This window comes from Hemitrygon akajei, chromosome 14, assembly GCF_048418815.1.
Source record: "Hemitrygon akajei chromosome 14, sHemAka1.3, whole genome shotgun sequence".
Lineage (NCBI taxonomy): Eukaryota > Metazoa > Chordata > Chondrichthyes > Myliobatiformes > Dasyatidae > Hemitrygon > Hemitrygon akajei.
In genome coordinates this window covers 4,162,441-4,176,687 of record NC_133137.1, presented here as the reverse complement: position 1 = coordinate 4,176,687, position 14,247 = coordinate 4,162,441, and the positions used below count along the sequence as shown (strand labels likewise).

At 37.8% G+C, this 14,247-nt stretch overlaps 1 protein-coding gene across 8 annotated transcripts in view; it reads right to left on the bottom strand.

Annotated features, from left to right (window-relative positions):
• LOC140738238 (citron Rho-interacting kinase-like) overlaps positions 1 to 14,247 on the bottom strand; it is a 244,104-nt gene that overhangs the window by 174,531 nt on the left and 55,326 nt on the right. For 5 of the 8 annotated variants that reach the window (XM_073065370.1, XM_073065371.1, XM_073065378.1 and 2 more), the window contains one exon: positions 6,051 to 6,234. In XM_073065370.1, coding sequence (XP_072921471.1) covers positions 6,051 to 6,234 — 184 coding nt within the window. Of the gene's footprint in view, positions 1 to 6,050; positions 6,235 to 6,726; positions 6,929 to 10,053; positions 10,144 to 10,718; positions 10,793 to 14,247 lie in introns of those variants that run through there. The other 3 variants (XM_073065375.1, XM_073065377.1, XM_073065376.1) reach the window with 3 other exon arrangements.

The window sequence follows — 14,247 nt, the reverse complement described above, 5'->3', positions numbered from 1 at the left end:
CCTAATATTGTTTGGCACATACTCAGTGCAAATCTTTAAAGTTTAAGGTAAATTTACTATCAAAGTACAAGCGCGTCACCATATACTACCCTGAGATTCATTTTCCTGTAGGGATTCACAGAAGAACAAATAAATACGTTAGAAGTAATGAAAAGTTACACACAAAAATGTACAAACAACCAAGGTTCAGATGGGACAGAAATGTTAAGTGTGTCCAAGAAAGGCTCACATCACAGTATTTGGATAAGCCAACTAGAGGAGAGGACATACTGAATCTAATATTAAACAATGAACCTATCAGGTTTACAATCTCTCAGTGGGCGAGCATTTCAAGACCACAACTCCCTGACCTTTAGCTGTCCAAGGACAGGAGCAGACAAAATGGGTAAGTAATAAATTGGGTAATAATAAATGGATAAGTAATAAAGTAATAACTGCCTAATTATGATGATATTAGGCAGAAACTTGGAAGTGTAAACTATGAATTGATATCTTCATGGAAACGCAAAACAGAAGTGTGGAGGTTTCTCAGGGAGTACTTGATTGGGTTCTGGATGAGTTTGTCCTACTGAGACGTGGAAAACAGTAGGATGTAGGATGTAGTAGGATAAACATAGTAGAACCATGGTTGAGAAGAGAGGAGGAACATGTAGTGAAGGGAAAGAAGGAATCATACTTAAAAAAGGAAGTAAAAATCATACAGGACTCTGGAGAGTTATAAAGTAGCCAGGAAAGCGCTTAAGAAGGGACAAAGGAAGGCTAGAAGGAAACATGTGGAGGAACTAAGAGATTTTCAGGTCCAAATCCATAGATTCTACAAAGTTGCCATGCAAGTTGATAGGACTGTTAAGGCGGTTTATGGTATGTTGGCCTTCATTGGTTGCAGGATTGAGTTCAAGAGCCACAAGGCAACGTTGCAGCTCTAAAAAGCTCTGGTCAGACCACACTTGAAGTATTATGTTCAGTTCTGGTCTAGGAAGGATGTGGAAGCTTTAGAGGGAGTGCAGAGGAGCTTTGCCATGATGCAGCCTGGATTAGAGAACATGTCTTATGAAAAATGGTTGAGCAAGCTGGGGTTTTTCTCTTTGGTAGAGGATGAGAGACATTAGAGATGTTTAAGATGATGAAATGCATAGACAGAGAGGACAGCCAGCACCTTTCTCCCCAGGGCAGCAATAGCCAGCACCAGAGGGCATCCATTTAAGGTGAGCGGAAGATGTTTTAGGGGAGATGTCAGAGGTAGGTTGTTTTTCCACACAGAGAGTGGTGGTTACCTCGAAAGCACTGGCCATTGTGGTTGTTAGGGTTGCTACAACAGGGATATTTACGACACTCTTAAATAGGCACATGAATGCAAGAAAAATGGACAGTTACAGGCTTTGTGAAGTGGAGGTTAAATTGATTTTGTCATAGGGTTATACAGGTTGGCACAACATTTTGGGCCGAATGGGCCTGTATTGTGCACTAGTGTTCTATGTTAAAAGCCCAACTAGCTCCAAGCACCATCAGACTCTGCCATTTTGCTTGTTTTAACAAATAAATGACTTTGCCTGTGACCTGCTGTCTTGACTACAAGTATCGCAATTGAAATGATTATGTGTCCTAATGATCCCAGTTCTTCTGTGGGACATGTGAAAATTATTTCATCTAATCCTCCTCAGAAGGATTAATCCTTCATCTCTTCTTCTGACAATATTGTCCCAATTAGCCGAAGTTTCATGGAAATACTTTCAAAAAGGTATAAAAAAGACCAACTATTTTTAACTAACAAATTATGTATTTAAATGAAAACAGAATAAATGAGAACACTATAAATACTACCACTATACTATAAAACTGTGTATTAGTTCCTAATCGCTATCGACAGAGGAATTAATCCAGTGTTCGCTGCCATGTTCTTTTGATAGACTGTAAATGAACAAAATCAGCGCAGATAACTAGTGTAGATAATGAACTGCCTTCATACAATCCTTTCAACAATTGTATCCTCCAATTCTTCATTTTCACTGTAATATTCAAGATTATTGTTGATATTTTCAACTTATTCGTAGTTTCTAACTTGTTGAAGGAGTGAAATCATTTCATTTTCATTCCTAGCCATTTCTGGCATCTACAAGCTTGAATATTTGAAACTGCAGTGAGCAAAACAGTTCTGAATTGTCTGACTGCTTATTTCTCACCAACTATCAGAGACTAAAATCACTGCTTTTTGAACACAAACACACACAACTGACAATATTTAAAAACTGTCCACTCTAAGCACTGTGCCGTGGTCTAACGGTCACACAGGTGCACACAACTGACACTAGTTAAAAACTGTTTGCAGCAGTCTCCTGTCCCAATTAAGCAGCATAGTGTCCCAAATAAATTAAGGAAATCCTGGCTATTTGTGTGATTAGTTTTTGTTGGAGTTGGCCTAAATAAACAGCTGCATGAATTAACTGATAGTCCATGTAACCAGAATCCACTTTAAATCCAATTATTTGTTCTCAGTAAAGTTGCAGCCAAGATGTGTGCAGCAAGACCCAAACAAGATTTGAATTACCCGAGTGTATCTTGAAATGAGTCTACCATCAGTAACAGCATAATTATCATCAAATATCTACAACTTAAGGGTCACCATTTATCAGAAACCCAAATAGACCAGCTATACAAATAAAATTATTACAATAATGGTATTAATCTGATGCACTATCAATAACTCTCTCTGAGACGTAAAGGTGAGATATCGGCTTTTATTGACTGGAAGAAACAACAAGCAGTAGTTGACCACCATACTACATCCTGGAGACTGAGGGCCGGGCTCAGGCCTCAATCACCTTTATACCGGGGTCTGTGGGAGGACCCACGGTCAGTGGGAGGGGCCACAGGAGCAGTCAGCAGGGGGCGTGTCCAGACAGGTATATGAGGTTCACCACATAATCAATGAGACAAATAGAACAGTTTCTGCTTGTATAGATGAGAGCAGCTCTAAATATACTAAAAGTTCAGTACCATCCTGAACAAAGCAGTCAATGCATTCTGGCTGCAACTTGTAGCAAATATACAAAATGCACTGCAGTTAATTGCCAAGATCATTCCAATTGCAATTTCAATAATAGTGACAAAGAACATGTTTTGCACACTTGATTTCATTGGTCAGGATATTGAGTACCGGAGTTGTGATGTCATGTTACAACTGTACAAAACATTGGTAAGGCCGCACTTGAAGTACTATGTATAGTTCTGGCTGCCCTGCTATAGGAAGGACGTCATTAAAATAGAAAAGATACTAAAACCATTAACAAGGATGTTGCTGGAACTGGAAGGTTTGAGTTATTTGGAAAGGCTGAATAAGTAGGACTTTTTTCCCTGGAGCTTAGGAGGCTGAAAAGTGACCTTATGAGGTTTATAAATCATGAGGGCATAGATGAAGTAAATGGCCACAGTCTTTTCCCCAGTTTAGGAAAGTCCAAAACTAAAGGGCTCAAGTTAAAAATGTGAGAGGAGAGGCGTAAAACTGACATGAGGGGCAACTTTGACCCCCACACAGAGGGTTGTTAATAAATGAAAGATGCTGCCAGAGGAAGTGGTAGAGGTGGGTACAATTATGGCATTTAAAAGACACTTGGACAGGTATATGGATAGGGAAGGTATAGAGGTATCTGAGTCAAACACGGGCAAATGGGACCAGCTTGGTCAGCATGAACAAATTGGATCAAAAGGACTGTTTTAACGCTGTATGCCTCCATTATTCAAATAGCACCTCCACTGCCCTGAAAGACAATAGAGCAGGCACAAACAACAGCAGAATTCTCAAGAGATGCACCTTGCTGATTTGATAATAATTTAGTGTTTCTGCATTACTGGTACAAATTCTGAAGCCCCCTACCCAACTGCACTGTGGACATTCCTTCCCCAAGAGGACCACAATGGTTCAAAGCAGAACACCACCACTTCAAGGACAATTAGCAATGGGCAATAAAATCTCTTCATTCCAGATCATGCGTCATTCTTCCAATCCCCTCAGAGCACTGTGCAATCACACCCAATCTCTCCTCATTGGACAGTAACATATATGAGATGTTTAATTTTGGGTTGATAAAACTCTAAAAGTTATGCCATACGATCAGCTGTTCTATGTATATATTGTAATGATGTTTAATTCATTCTAAACACACCCTCTGCCTTTGGGAAGGAACTTTTCCTTGTCTGGTAATTAACACACAATAGAGGTACTGCTTCATAAATGTAAGCTATTTTACAAGTACCGGTATCTTTGCTTGTCATTTTAAATAACCAGCTACCCTCCAATACTTTATTGAGTGAATAAAATTGACAGACAAGGACAGCCTCCACTTTCCAGATTTCTTGACTTTTCTCCTTCTTTTCTTGTACAGTCATCCTTTATTTATTTACTCACCCCTGCTTAACAAGCTAATAACTTTATTATTTCATCACCCTTTGCTTCCCCTTTAAAAAACATGATTACATGTAACATTTTCCAGTTCTAATGAAATACCTTAAATCTGCCTCTTTGCCTCTGTAGATTCTTCTCAACCTTGCTGAATACTGTATTTGCAGTACTTTGTTGTTACTGCAAATTACCATAAATTCAGTTCCATATTAAACCAAAACTACATACATCTGTTCCATTCATTCAAAAGAAGATCAAACACCCTGAGAGTATTTCAAAAGGCAATAACAGTTTTCCTGCTGCCCTTAACAATATACTTTCTCAGTCCACATAATAAAAAATAAAACTACAGCAATGTGCCTCATGCTTCCCTGCAACCACTCAGTTCTGAAACCAACTGGTGAAACCCTAATTACTACACTTTAGCAACATTATGACAATTTTCCATTAAAATGGGCATTGTTTTTCTTTTGTTCAAATTGTGAGCTTTCTTGCAAAAATCATGCATAAATTATGTTTCCTTTTTCCTGCGAATTCTGACTATATGATGCTATGTGCCTGTGATGCTGCTGCAATAAATATTTCTTTGCACCCATTTAACATATATTTAACAATAACAATAACTTCAATTATTTAACATTTAACAATAACCTCAAGTTTGACTTTGCCGATTGTGGGATTTTGCTGCTTGCAAAATCATTCCTATTGTTTCTTACATAATAATTGATGCAAAGTAAAAAAGTATAACTTTTTAAAATACTTTGAGACATCCAAGATTTGATGAGGTACTATAAAAATACAGATCACTTGTTTTTACAAATGAGATGACTTCCAGTGCAGAGGAAATGAGCTAAAATAAATTACATTCTTAGATTACTATTTTCCCCACAATAAATTCAACTATTAGCGGTATAAAACTATTACACCACAGAAGCTTTTATATACATCCATTATTATGATTATGATCAAATGCATCAACAAAATAACTTGCTATGTATAATTCTGCCATCAACTAAGGTTCTGAGAGGAACCTCAACATATCATCACAATTATCAAGAATAGGTTGATATTCTTAGAAATGGCCTTGTCAGCTTAAGTTGTAGGTTGTTACTTGTGCAGAATCCAGATACAGTCCATCTCTGTTCTAGTTTGGCTCAGTACAGTTTATTAATAAAAGGAAAATACCTTTTCTAAGATTTTAAAGTGTGTAGGTAAACGATACTCAAGGGCACAATAATTTAAAGTAAAAGATGCATATTTAGTAGTAAAGATATTTATCTACAAATGAGAACAATCAAAAAGGAGCCAAATAACAGGGCTCACAGAAAGAAAACAAGGAATAGGCTGCACCATCACAGTATTCAAATGCTAACAGTAGGTATCCTGATCAATTTTATCTATAATTAAACAATAAATATTATAAAAGCAATAATTCTCTACAAGTTAACCTATGCTGGAAGATTTTGTAAGTTTAATGATCATTTGCAAAGGAATATTTATACATTACTCAGTATTAAAACATCAATGTATAACTTTACATTCCACAGAAATTTCAAAACAGAATTGTCAGACTTTCTCTGAAAATTGAAACACACTGCTACTCTCGTTATGCTTACACTGATAGTGAAAGAGTTAACTGAGTGATTACACTTACTCTGAGCGAGAGAGTGCAGCCAGTGTCTTGGTAAAGGACAATCCTACGAAAGGCAGGTCCTCTCCTGTAAAACCCAATTTGTTCAGCTGCTCTGCCTTGATCATTGGGTGCGATATTTTCTCTGGCTCATCAAAATTGGACACATCATCATCAGTTTCCAGGGTGGGTACAAAAGGGGGTGGAACTGCGAGGAAAAAACAAGATTTGTTGGAATTCAGGAATAATGGGGAGACTAAAGAGGTAACAGTCGGAATGTAATCTTCAATAAAAATGGGAAGTGAGTCACTACTGGAGCAGTCTGTTCAATAGGCTGTCACAGCTCATTACATCAGTTCGAGGTAAAAGTGGATCTTACTCACAGATAACCTGACAGCCATAAAGGCTGGTCTCTAATACAGTTCTATAATTACTCCATAGCTCCATTGCAATATATTTTTTACTGCATCTGTATGAAGATACATAAGCAACAGAAAAATTATACAAGGTAGTCTCGGCTCTACCCATTGCCCTGTTTTAAAAAAGCATTTCATTCCTTATTCTATATCAAAGGGCTCCTGGCTGTACAGAAGTTCATTACTCTATTTATATAGTATTTTGTGTTATATTAAAAGCCAAAATAGTCACACTATGGATTTATTATTCTTCCTAACCAGCAATGAAGACACTGCTTACTTACATAGCATCCTGAAATACTGCAAATATCAATATATTCTGATGATCTTCATTCTTCAAATCAAGACTCCTCCCTGAAAGTGATTAATTTACTACTGCTGTAAAACTAACTGACAGAAACAGATTAGTGCCTTCAGAAACTTTCTTCCTGCACCACACATACAATCTTTCCAAAATGGAATGTGCCAATAGCTAGATTCAGTCAGCAATGCAGTATACTGTGCCAATCTACTTCTGAAAGACTGCAGGTTTAACCATAGCAGTTCTGAGCTGAATAGATTTGTAACAGAGCTTCCACACAGGGTTATATTGCTAATATCTTCCGACCTCACTACTAATGAATAGCTGATGGGAACCTTTCAGTACATACGAAGGTAATCTGCTTTGTTGTAAACAAAAGAATCAATGACTACTACAGAATTCAGGGACATTATCAAATGGAACCACTGTATAATGTGACGTGGATCTTATTTTGCTTGGACTGCACCATTTGGCAGAGCAGGAAGACTCATGACAAGAGAATGGGCTAGTCAAATTTTAGACTAACTAAGCAGCTTTGTGATCTATGGAGTGCTCCTAAATAGATACCAGTCATTCGAGAACAACCTGCATAGTCTCTTAACATCACCAGAACTATGGCATGTTTTAGGCTTTAGGCAGTTTACAATCAAGATTAAAAGTTTAATGAAGTAGTTAAGAAATTACTAGAATATTGAAAGGCTCTAAAGTGAGTGGGTGGGGGAGAGGTGGTGATCTGGGAAACTATGAGATGAGAAAGAGGTGAAATGCTGAGAAGATGGAATCTGATAGGAAAGGGTAGTGGACCATGGGCTAAAGCAAAGGAGGAGGGGCACAAGAGGTAGGTGATGAGCAGGCAAGGAGAGCAGAAGAAAAGGAAAGGAGTGAGAGGGGAACCAGAACAGGGAATGGAAAAAAGAAGGGGGAGGGAGAAGAAAGTACCAGAAGTTAGAGAATTCAAGGTTCATGCGATCAGATTTGAAGTTACCAGATGGAAAATGAGGTGTTGCTCCTCCAACCAGTGTGGCAGTAGAGAAAGCCATGGACTGACATGTTGGAATGGGAATGGAAAGTCAAATTGAAATGGATGATCACCGGTAAATCCAGCCATTTTTTGGCAGACAGAGCAAAGGTGCGCCTCCAACCTATTCCCATTCCCATATGTTAGTCCACAACCTCCTTTACTACCATGCTGAGGTCTGACATGTTGAGTTCCGTCAACATTTTGTATGTATTTCTCAAGATTTCCAGCAAATTCTGTTTCTCTGTTCTAAAGTGTGGTTCCAAAAAAGTCAAATAGTAGAATAATCAAAGGCCACTGAACAACAATTTATGTCTCAGAAAAGATTACTACAAGTAGATAAGTACATCTCAAAAAAATGTTCCTCCTCCTTAATTGTGACTTTGTTTTCAACTCTCTTCCTTTTCTATATTCTGAGTTTATTTTATTGGGGTTTTGCAATTGTATCAACAGTAAGCCACAACAAGCTTACTGCCAACTGTTACTGTGGTTGCAATTTCAGTTTATTTTCCTTCATTATCTATTTTTTCTGTCGTTTTGGTTCCTGCAGCATAAATCATTTCCCAACTGGGAGAGAGGTTTCAGTAAATGCTGCACAGTAACTAACCACCAGATGGTATACAAGTACAGCTTACCATGCTTATTTGGAGAAGTTGCACCCTTCCTGCAAACATTTCAGCCTACTGGGTTTGAGAAACACTGGCATTGCCTATACTCCTACCAGTAAAACACGATTTGCCTTCATAAACTCACTCATTCCCAAAAAAATGATCCCTTAATGATTTAAAATAACAGCAACTATATGTTTCAAAGTACAGCATCTAAACATTTAATTTCATATGTTCTTTTGGTTGGTTCTATTTCCACATTTCATATGTTCTATTGGTTGGTTCTATTTCCACATTTGTGTGTTCATTATTAAACATTCAAGTTGTTTCAATATAGAAGTTACAAATTGTACCATGACTGTAAAGGATTTTCAAAATACATTAAAGGAAAATACACAAGGCACAATGCTGAAACAGTCAGAAAAGAAAGAACATTAAGAAACACCAGAAGCATTTCAACCTTTAGTGTTTGCTCCATCTTTCAATTAGATCATGATTGATCTTTTTTCCCTCAAACCACTTTCCCGCACTAATCCAATACTATTCCTTAAATGGTCCAAAAAATTACTTATCTCTGCCTTACATACATTCAGCAATTGAATCTCACAACCTTCTTGGCCACAAAATTCCAATGACTTGCACCTTCTTATAGGGATAGAGAAATTTCTTAGCTCTATCCTTAATGGCTAACCCTTACTTCAGGAACACAACTCCTAGTTCTATATAAGACTAGGCAGAGGAAACATCTACCTTGCATCTACTTGACAAGCCCTTAAAAACATTGCAAATTTCAATGAGGTCACCTCTCATTTATCCAAACTCAATAATGTATGAACCTATTCTGCATAATCTTTTCATACATGACAAACCTGCCATCCCAAGGATCATCCTGGTAAACCTTGGTACACTCCCCACTGTAGCATCTTTACACTCCTTGTTATTGTAGACAAAATTACAACCAAAGGGCCATGAAAATTGATCTCAGGACTATTACTCTGGAAGGAGGGAATAGCAATCAACTGGAATCCTTTCCTTGATAACCACCTGCTGATGAATGTGGTAAAGTCAAAGAACATTGCCAGGCACTTTTTCAGACACCACAAATTAGTTAAATAGCTTTCTAATATTTTCTGCCAAGTCTTGGGTGAAAGTGATCTTCTAGGTAACAGAGGGCTGTAAAACAACATAAGCTGCATATCACTGGTTTTTGACTAGTGAAGGGAGTGGGGTGGGTGGGGAAGCAAACAGTTGAGCAAATAGATTACACGTGGATGACTCAATACCCAGAGCTGTTCACTCTGTATTTACAAAGTGGAATAGGCATTAAAGTATAGTGACAAAAATACTTGATTAGCAGAAATTCAACTTATTCTAAAATATTAAGCAGCAAAGAAAAAAACATATTAGACAACAAAACAAATTATTAGCTAGAGTTCAGTTCTCAGCTTCGCTTCACCAACAGCATAGAAAGGGTTAGCATGCAGCTTGGAGATTGTAATTATGCTGTAGATCAATGTGAGCCCATCCTTCAGAGGGATGGAACACCTACACACTGTTCATGTACTGTAGCACTGCTTACACTGGCAGTCCTGTTTCCATGGCATCCTATTTCATTCTAACATTAATGCTGCATTATATAGTTCATAAGTGGATTCATGAAATATACCAAATCATGCTCACATACCTGTAATACCATAGCATCTGTCATGAACAAGATCGACATCAGATACAAATCAAGCCACAATGGAAAAGAAATAACTTGCATCCACAATCCAGTTACTGAATTAATCTAAATAAACCACTGAGTGATGAGTATTCTTTTCTCATCGAAGTCCATAGCAGGTTAACACATCAGCACAAATTTTCCTATTTGAGTAGTGCATATTATGTAAAGACTATTAGATTACTGGAGCAACAGTACAATATTACCCATTTCTAAAGGAAAAACCTCACTGGTTCCACTGTGCACTGTAGTTTTTTTCTTCATTACATAATCATCTATGTATGGCTCATTATAAAGTCCTAGTTACAAGTCAACAGAATAGGTGGCTGTAGTGATGTGCAAGCAGAACTCTCACCAAATGCCAAAAAATCCTGCACATTATTGATATTTACACACAAGCATCAATATTAGTCTTATGCTGTGTATAAAACTGCTCATTTAATTCAAGGCTGTTAAGGCTTGAGTTTTTCAGTTGTTATTTTTAATTTCTGGGATGTTTCTTTTTTGACTATCAGTGCTTGGCAAAATCAAGTACTTCCGATTAGTAATATAAACATTACATAATTACATTGACTTCCTATTTTTATTAATTTATTATCAAATAATAATAATAATAATAATAATACCTGCACATTCAAAGGTGTTCATTGCCATCCCTGTTTTTATTAACCTGGATTTTCCCTTCCAACAACCAGCACCACTTACCCAATCCGAGTTGCCCAGTCACTGACCAATGAATTCTATTAAGCACCCACAAACAAATATGATTGGGCAGAGATCTGAGCACGATATACATATTTTAAAAGCCAGAGCAGATTGACAGTTAAAAACATAAATTGTTAGGACAGAGTAGTAAAAAAAATTATAAACAGTTTTTTGAGTAGGCCTATGACAATGTTTCTTTGATTGTCATTGTAAAAGTAAATATAGAAACAAAAGGAAAAGATCGACATAATCAATAAATTCACTGATCAGTGAGCTATTGAGTGCTATAAATTATGCAATCTATTTCAATCTGGAGAAGCTTTACAGTCAAAATAATGTCATTTATACCCGAGGTAAACTAGGCCTAAGGATTGATACTCATAACTAATACATGTGGGAAGAAAGAAATGCTGGAATACAACCAAGAATGTCTAATCTACATTTTCCCCTTGGCACTCCGTATTTTAAGAGCATTAAAAAAGAATGATATCTAATTATGTGTAACATTTCTGCAACATTACCAAACAAAACCCAAAAGTGCATTTTCACTTACACTAAAGCATCCTTCAGTGCTGTTTCCACATCGATATTTAAACTGATTTTGAACTAGATCCTGGAAGACTTGAAAAGCTGCTACATTCTAAACTGTTTTTGTATCAGTTAAACTGTGGTTTACCAGATAACACCTGTATCTTCCCAAGAAAAGATAATTTACCTGAAACAATAGTGAAAGATACAACACAGAAACAAGCCATTCAATCCATCAGGTCATTACTAGTCAGTGATAATCACCAGAATTCTAAAACAGAGATGACAAGGAATTTCTTTAATGAAATGGTAGTGAATCTGTGGAATTCACTGCCACAAACGGTGGTGAAGACCAAGTCATTGGGTTTATTTAAAGTAGAGGTTGATAGGTTCCTGATTTGTAAGGGCATCAAAGGTTACAGAAAAATGGCAGGAGAATGGGGTTGAGAAGGATAATAAATTAGCCATGTTTGTTGGCAGAGCAGACTCAATGGGCTGAATGACCCAAGTCTGCTCCCATCTTATAGTCTAATAGAATATGGAGGATTTGACACGGAATTTCAATAGGTGGCTGGATTCTATTTTGGTGAAAATAGTCAATGCCCAGTGTTTTTAAAACATGCATTGTATCAGCCGGTGTCAGAATGTCATCTTGCTCTTGTTGCACCAGCATCAGGTATATAGGCAGCTTTATTTGCTGAGGAGTTGCAAATAGAACTGAACATTACACAATCAATGAACATTACATTTATAGACTTACAATGGGAAAAAGTCTTTGATGAAGCACCTGAAGGCAGCTGTGCTTAGAATGCAGTAATATCTTAGGGCTGTGTCTGGTGTCTGGGATGATAACCACATCAGCTTTTCTCATGCAAGATATAATTGGAATGTTTTCCCTTTGATACACATTGATTTCAGTTTTATTAAGGCTCCTTGATAGCACACGTGGTCAAATGTCAAAGGCTGCTCTCTCAGCTCACTTCCAGGACACAAATAGTCTAATGAAAGCTAATTGGTGAGTAAGCTCTGTTTGATGGCATGTCAATGTTAGTTTTCTTCACTTTGTTGAGAGTAAACTTAAGGCGTAATAATTAGCTAGATTACTTTTATGAAAGGATCATACCTGGGCAATGTCAGAATAGTAACTGTACACCAACAGACTGGCGTGAGCAGCAGCTGAAGCAATCTCTTTAGACCTACAGCTTAGATGGTGTCAGGTACTGGAGCTCTTGCTATATCCAGTACTCACAGATGTTCCTTGTTATTACATGAAATTAATTGAATTGAGTGGAAACTGGCTTCTGTGATAGTGGAGCTGTCAGGAGGAAGATGAGAAGGATCATCTATTCAGTAGCTCTGGCTGCATTTGACTATAAACGCTACAATATTTTCTTTAGCACTCATGCTGGGCCTCACCATAGTTGAGAATTTGGAAGCTTTTGGAGGATCCTCCTCACGTTAACTATTTAATTGTCTGTAACTGTCTGTGACTAGAGTAGTAGGACAAGAGATTTGATCTGATCTGTCAATTGGGGGTTTGCTTCTTTCTGTGTTTTGAAAATTGATTCTGATTTGCTTCAAGGTGATTAGAGAAAAGCATAGGAGGGGTGTCAGGGGCAAGTTCTTTACACAGAGTGGTGAGTGCTTGGAATGCCCTGCCAGGGTGGTGGTAAAAGCAGATATATAAGGGGCATTTAAGAAACTCTTAGGTATATGAATGAATTTTTTTAAATGGAGGGCTGTGTGGGAGGGAAGGGTCAGATTGATCTTAGAGTAGGTTAAAAGGTCAGCACAACATTGTGGGCTGAAGGGCCTGTATTGTGCTGTAATGGTCTATGCTTAAGGTAATATTTACTTGGCCAGCACCTCATTTTTAGGTGCACTTGATATTGCTCCTGGCAAGCCCTTCAGTTCTATTCATTGGATGAGGGTAAATTCCGTACCCTCATAGCAAAGGCAAAGTGAGCAGTATGCTGAGCAACCAGGTTACAGATTGTAGTAGTGTACATTACTGCTGCTGTATGAGGTCCAGAAGGAAAAATTGGTTTATTATTGTCTTCACATGTATCAAGGTACAGTTTGTATTTTGTTTTGCATGCATACAGATAATTTTATTACAACAGTTCATTAAGATAGTACAAGGTAAAACAACAGCAATGCAGAATAAAAGGTTATAGTTACAGAGGAAAGGCAGTGCAAATAGACAAAAGGTGCAAGGACATAATGAGGTAGACTGTGAGATAGAATCCATTTTATTGTACTAGGGAACCATTCTGTAGTCTTATAAGAGCAGGACATAAGTGGTCCTTCAGCAAGGTGGTATGTGCTTTCAGGTTTTTGTATCTTCTGCCCCATGGGAGAGAGGAGAAGAGAGAATGTCCAGGGTGGGTCTGGTCTGATTATGCTGGCTGCTCTACCGAGGAGTGTAGACAGATTCCATACAGGGAGGCTAATTTCCATGATGTGCTGAGCTCTCTGCAGTTTCTTGCTGTCTCGAGTGGAGCAGTTGCCGTACCAAACCACGATGCATCCCAATAGAATGCTTTCTATGGAGCATCGATTATGAAGTAGTGAGAGTCAAAGACAACATATAAAATTTCTTTAGGAAGTAGAGGCACTGGTGAGTTTTCTTGGCTGTGATATCTATGTGATTGGACCAGGACAGGCTATCAGTGCCTGGAAAACGGAAGCTCTCAACCCTCGCAACTTCAGCACCATTGCTGTAAACAGGGGTGTATGCATCACCCCTCTTCCTGAAGTCAATGACCAGATCTTTTGTTTTGCTGATATTGAGGGAAAGATTGTTGTCATGATTCCTTGCCACTAGGCTGTCCAACTCCTTACTATATTTCAAAGCATCGCTATTTTAGATTTGGCCCATCATAGAGGTGCATAACTCAAACACCATCTATAAATTTGCCA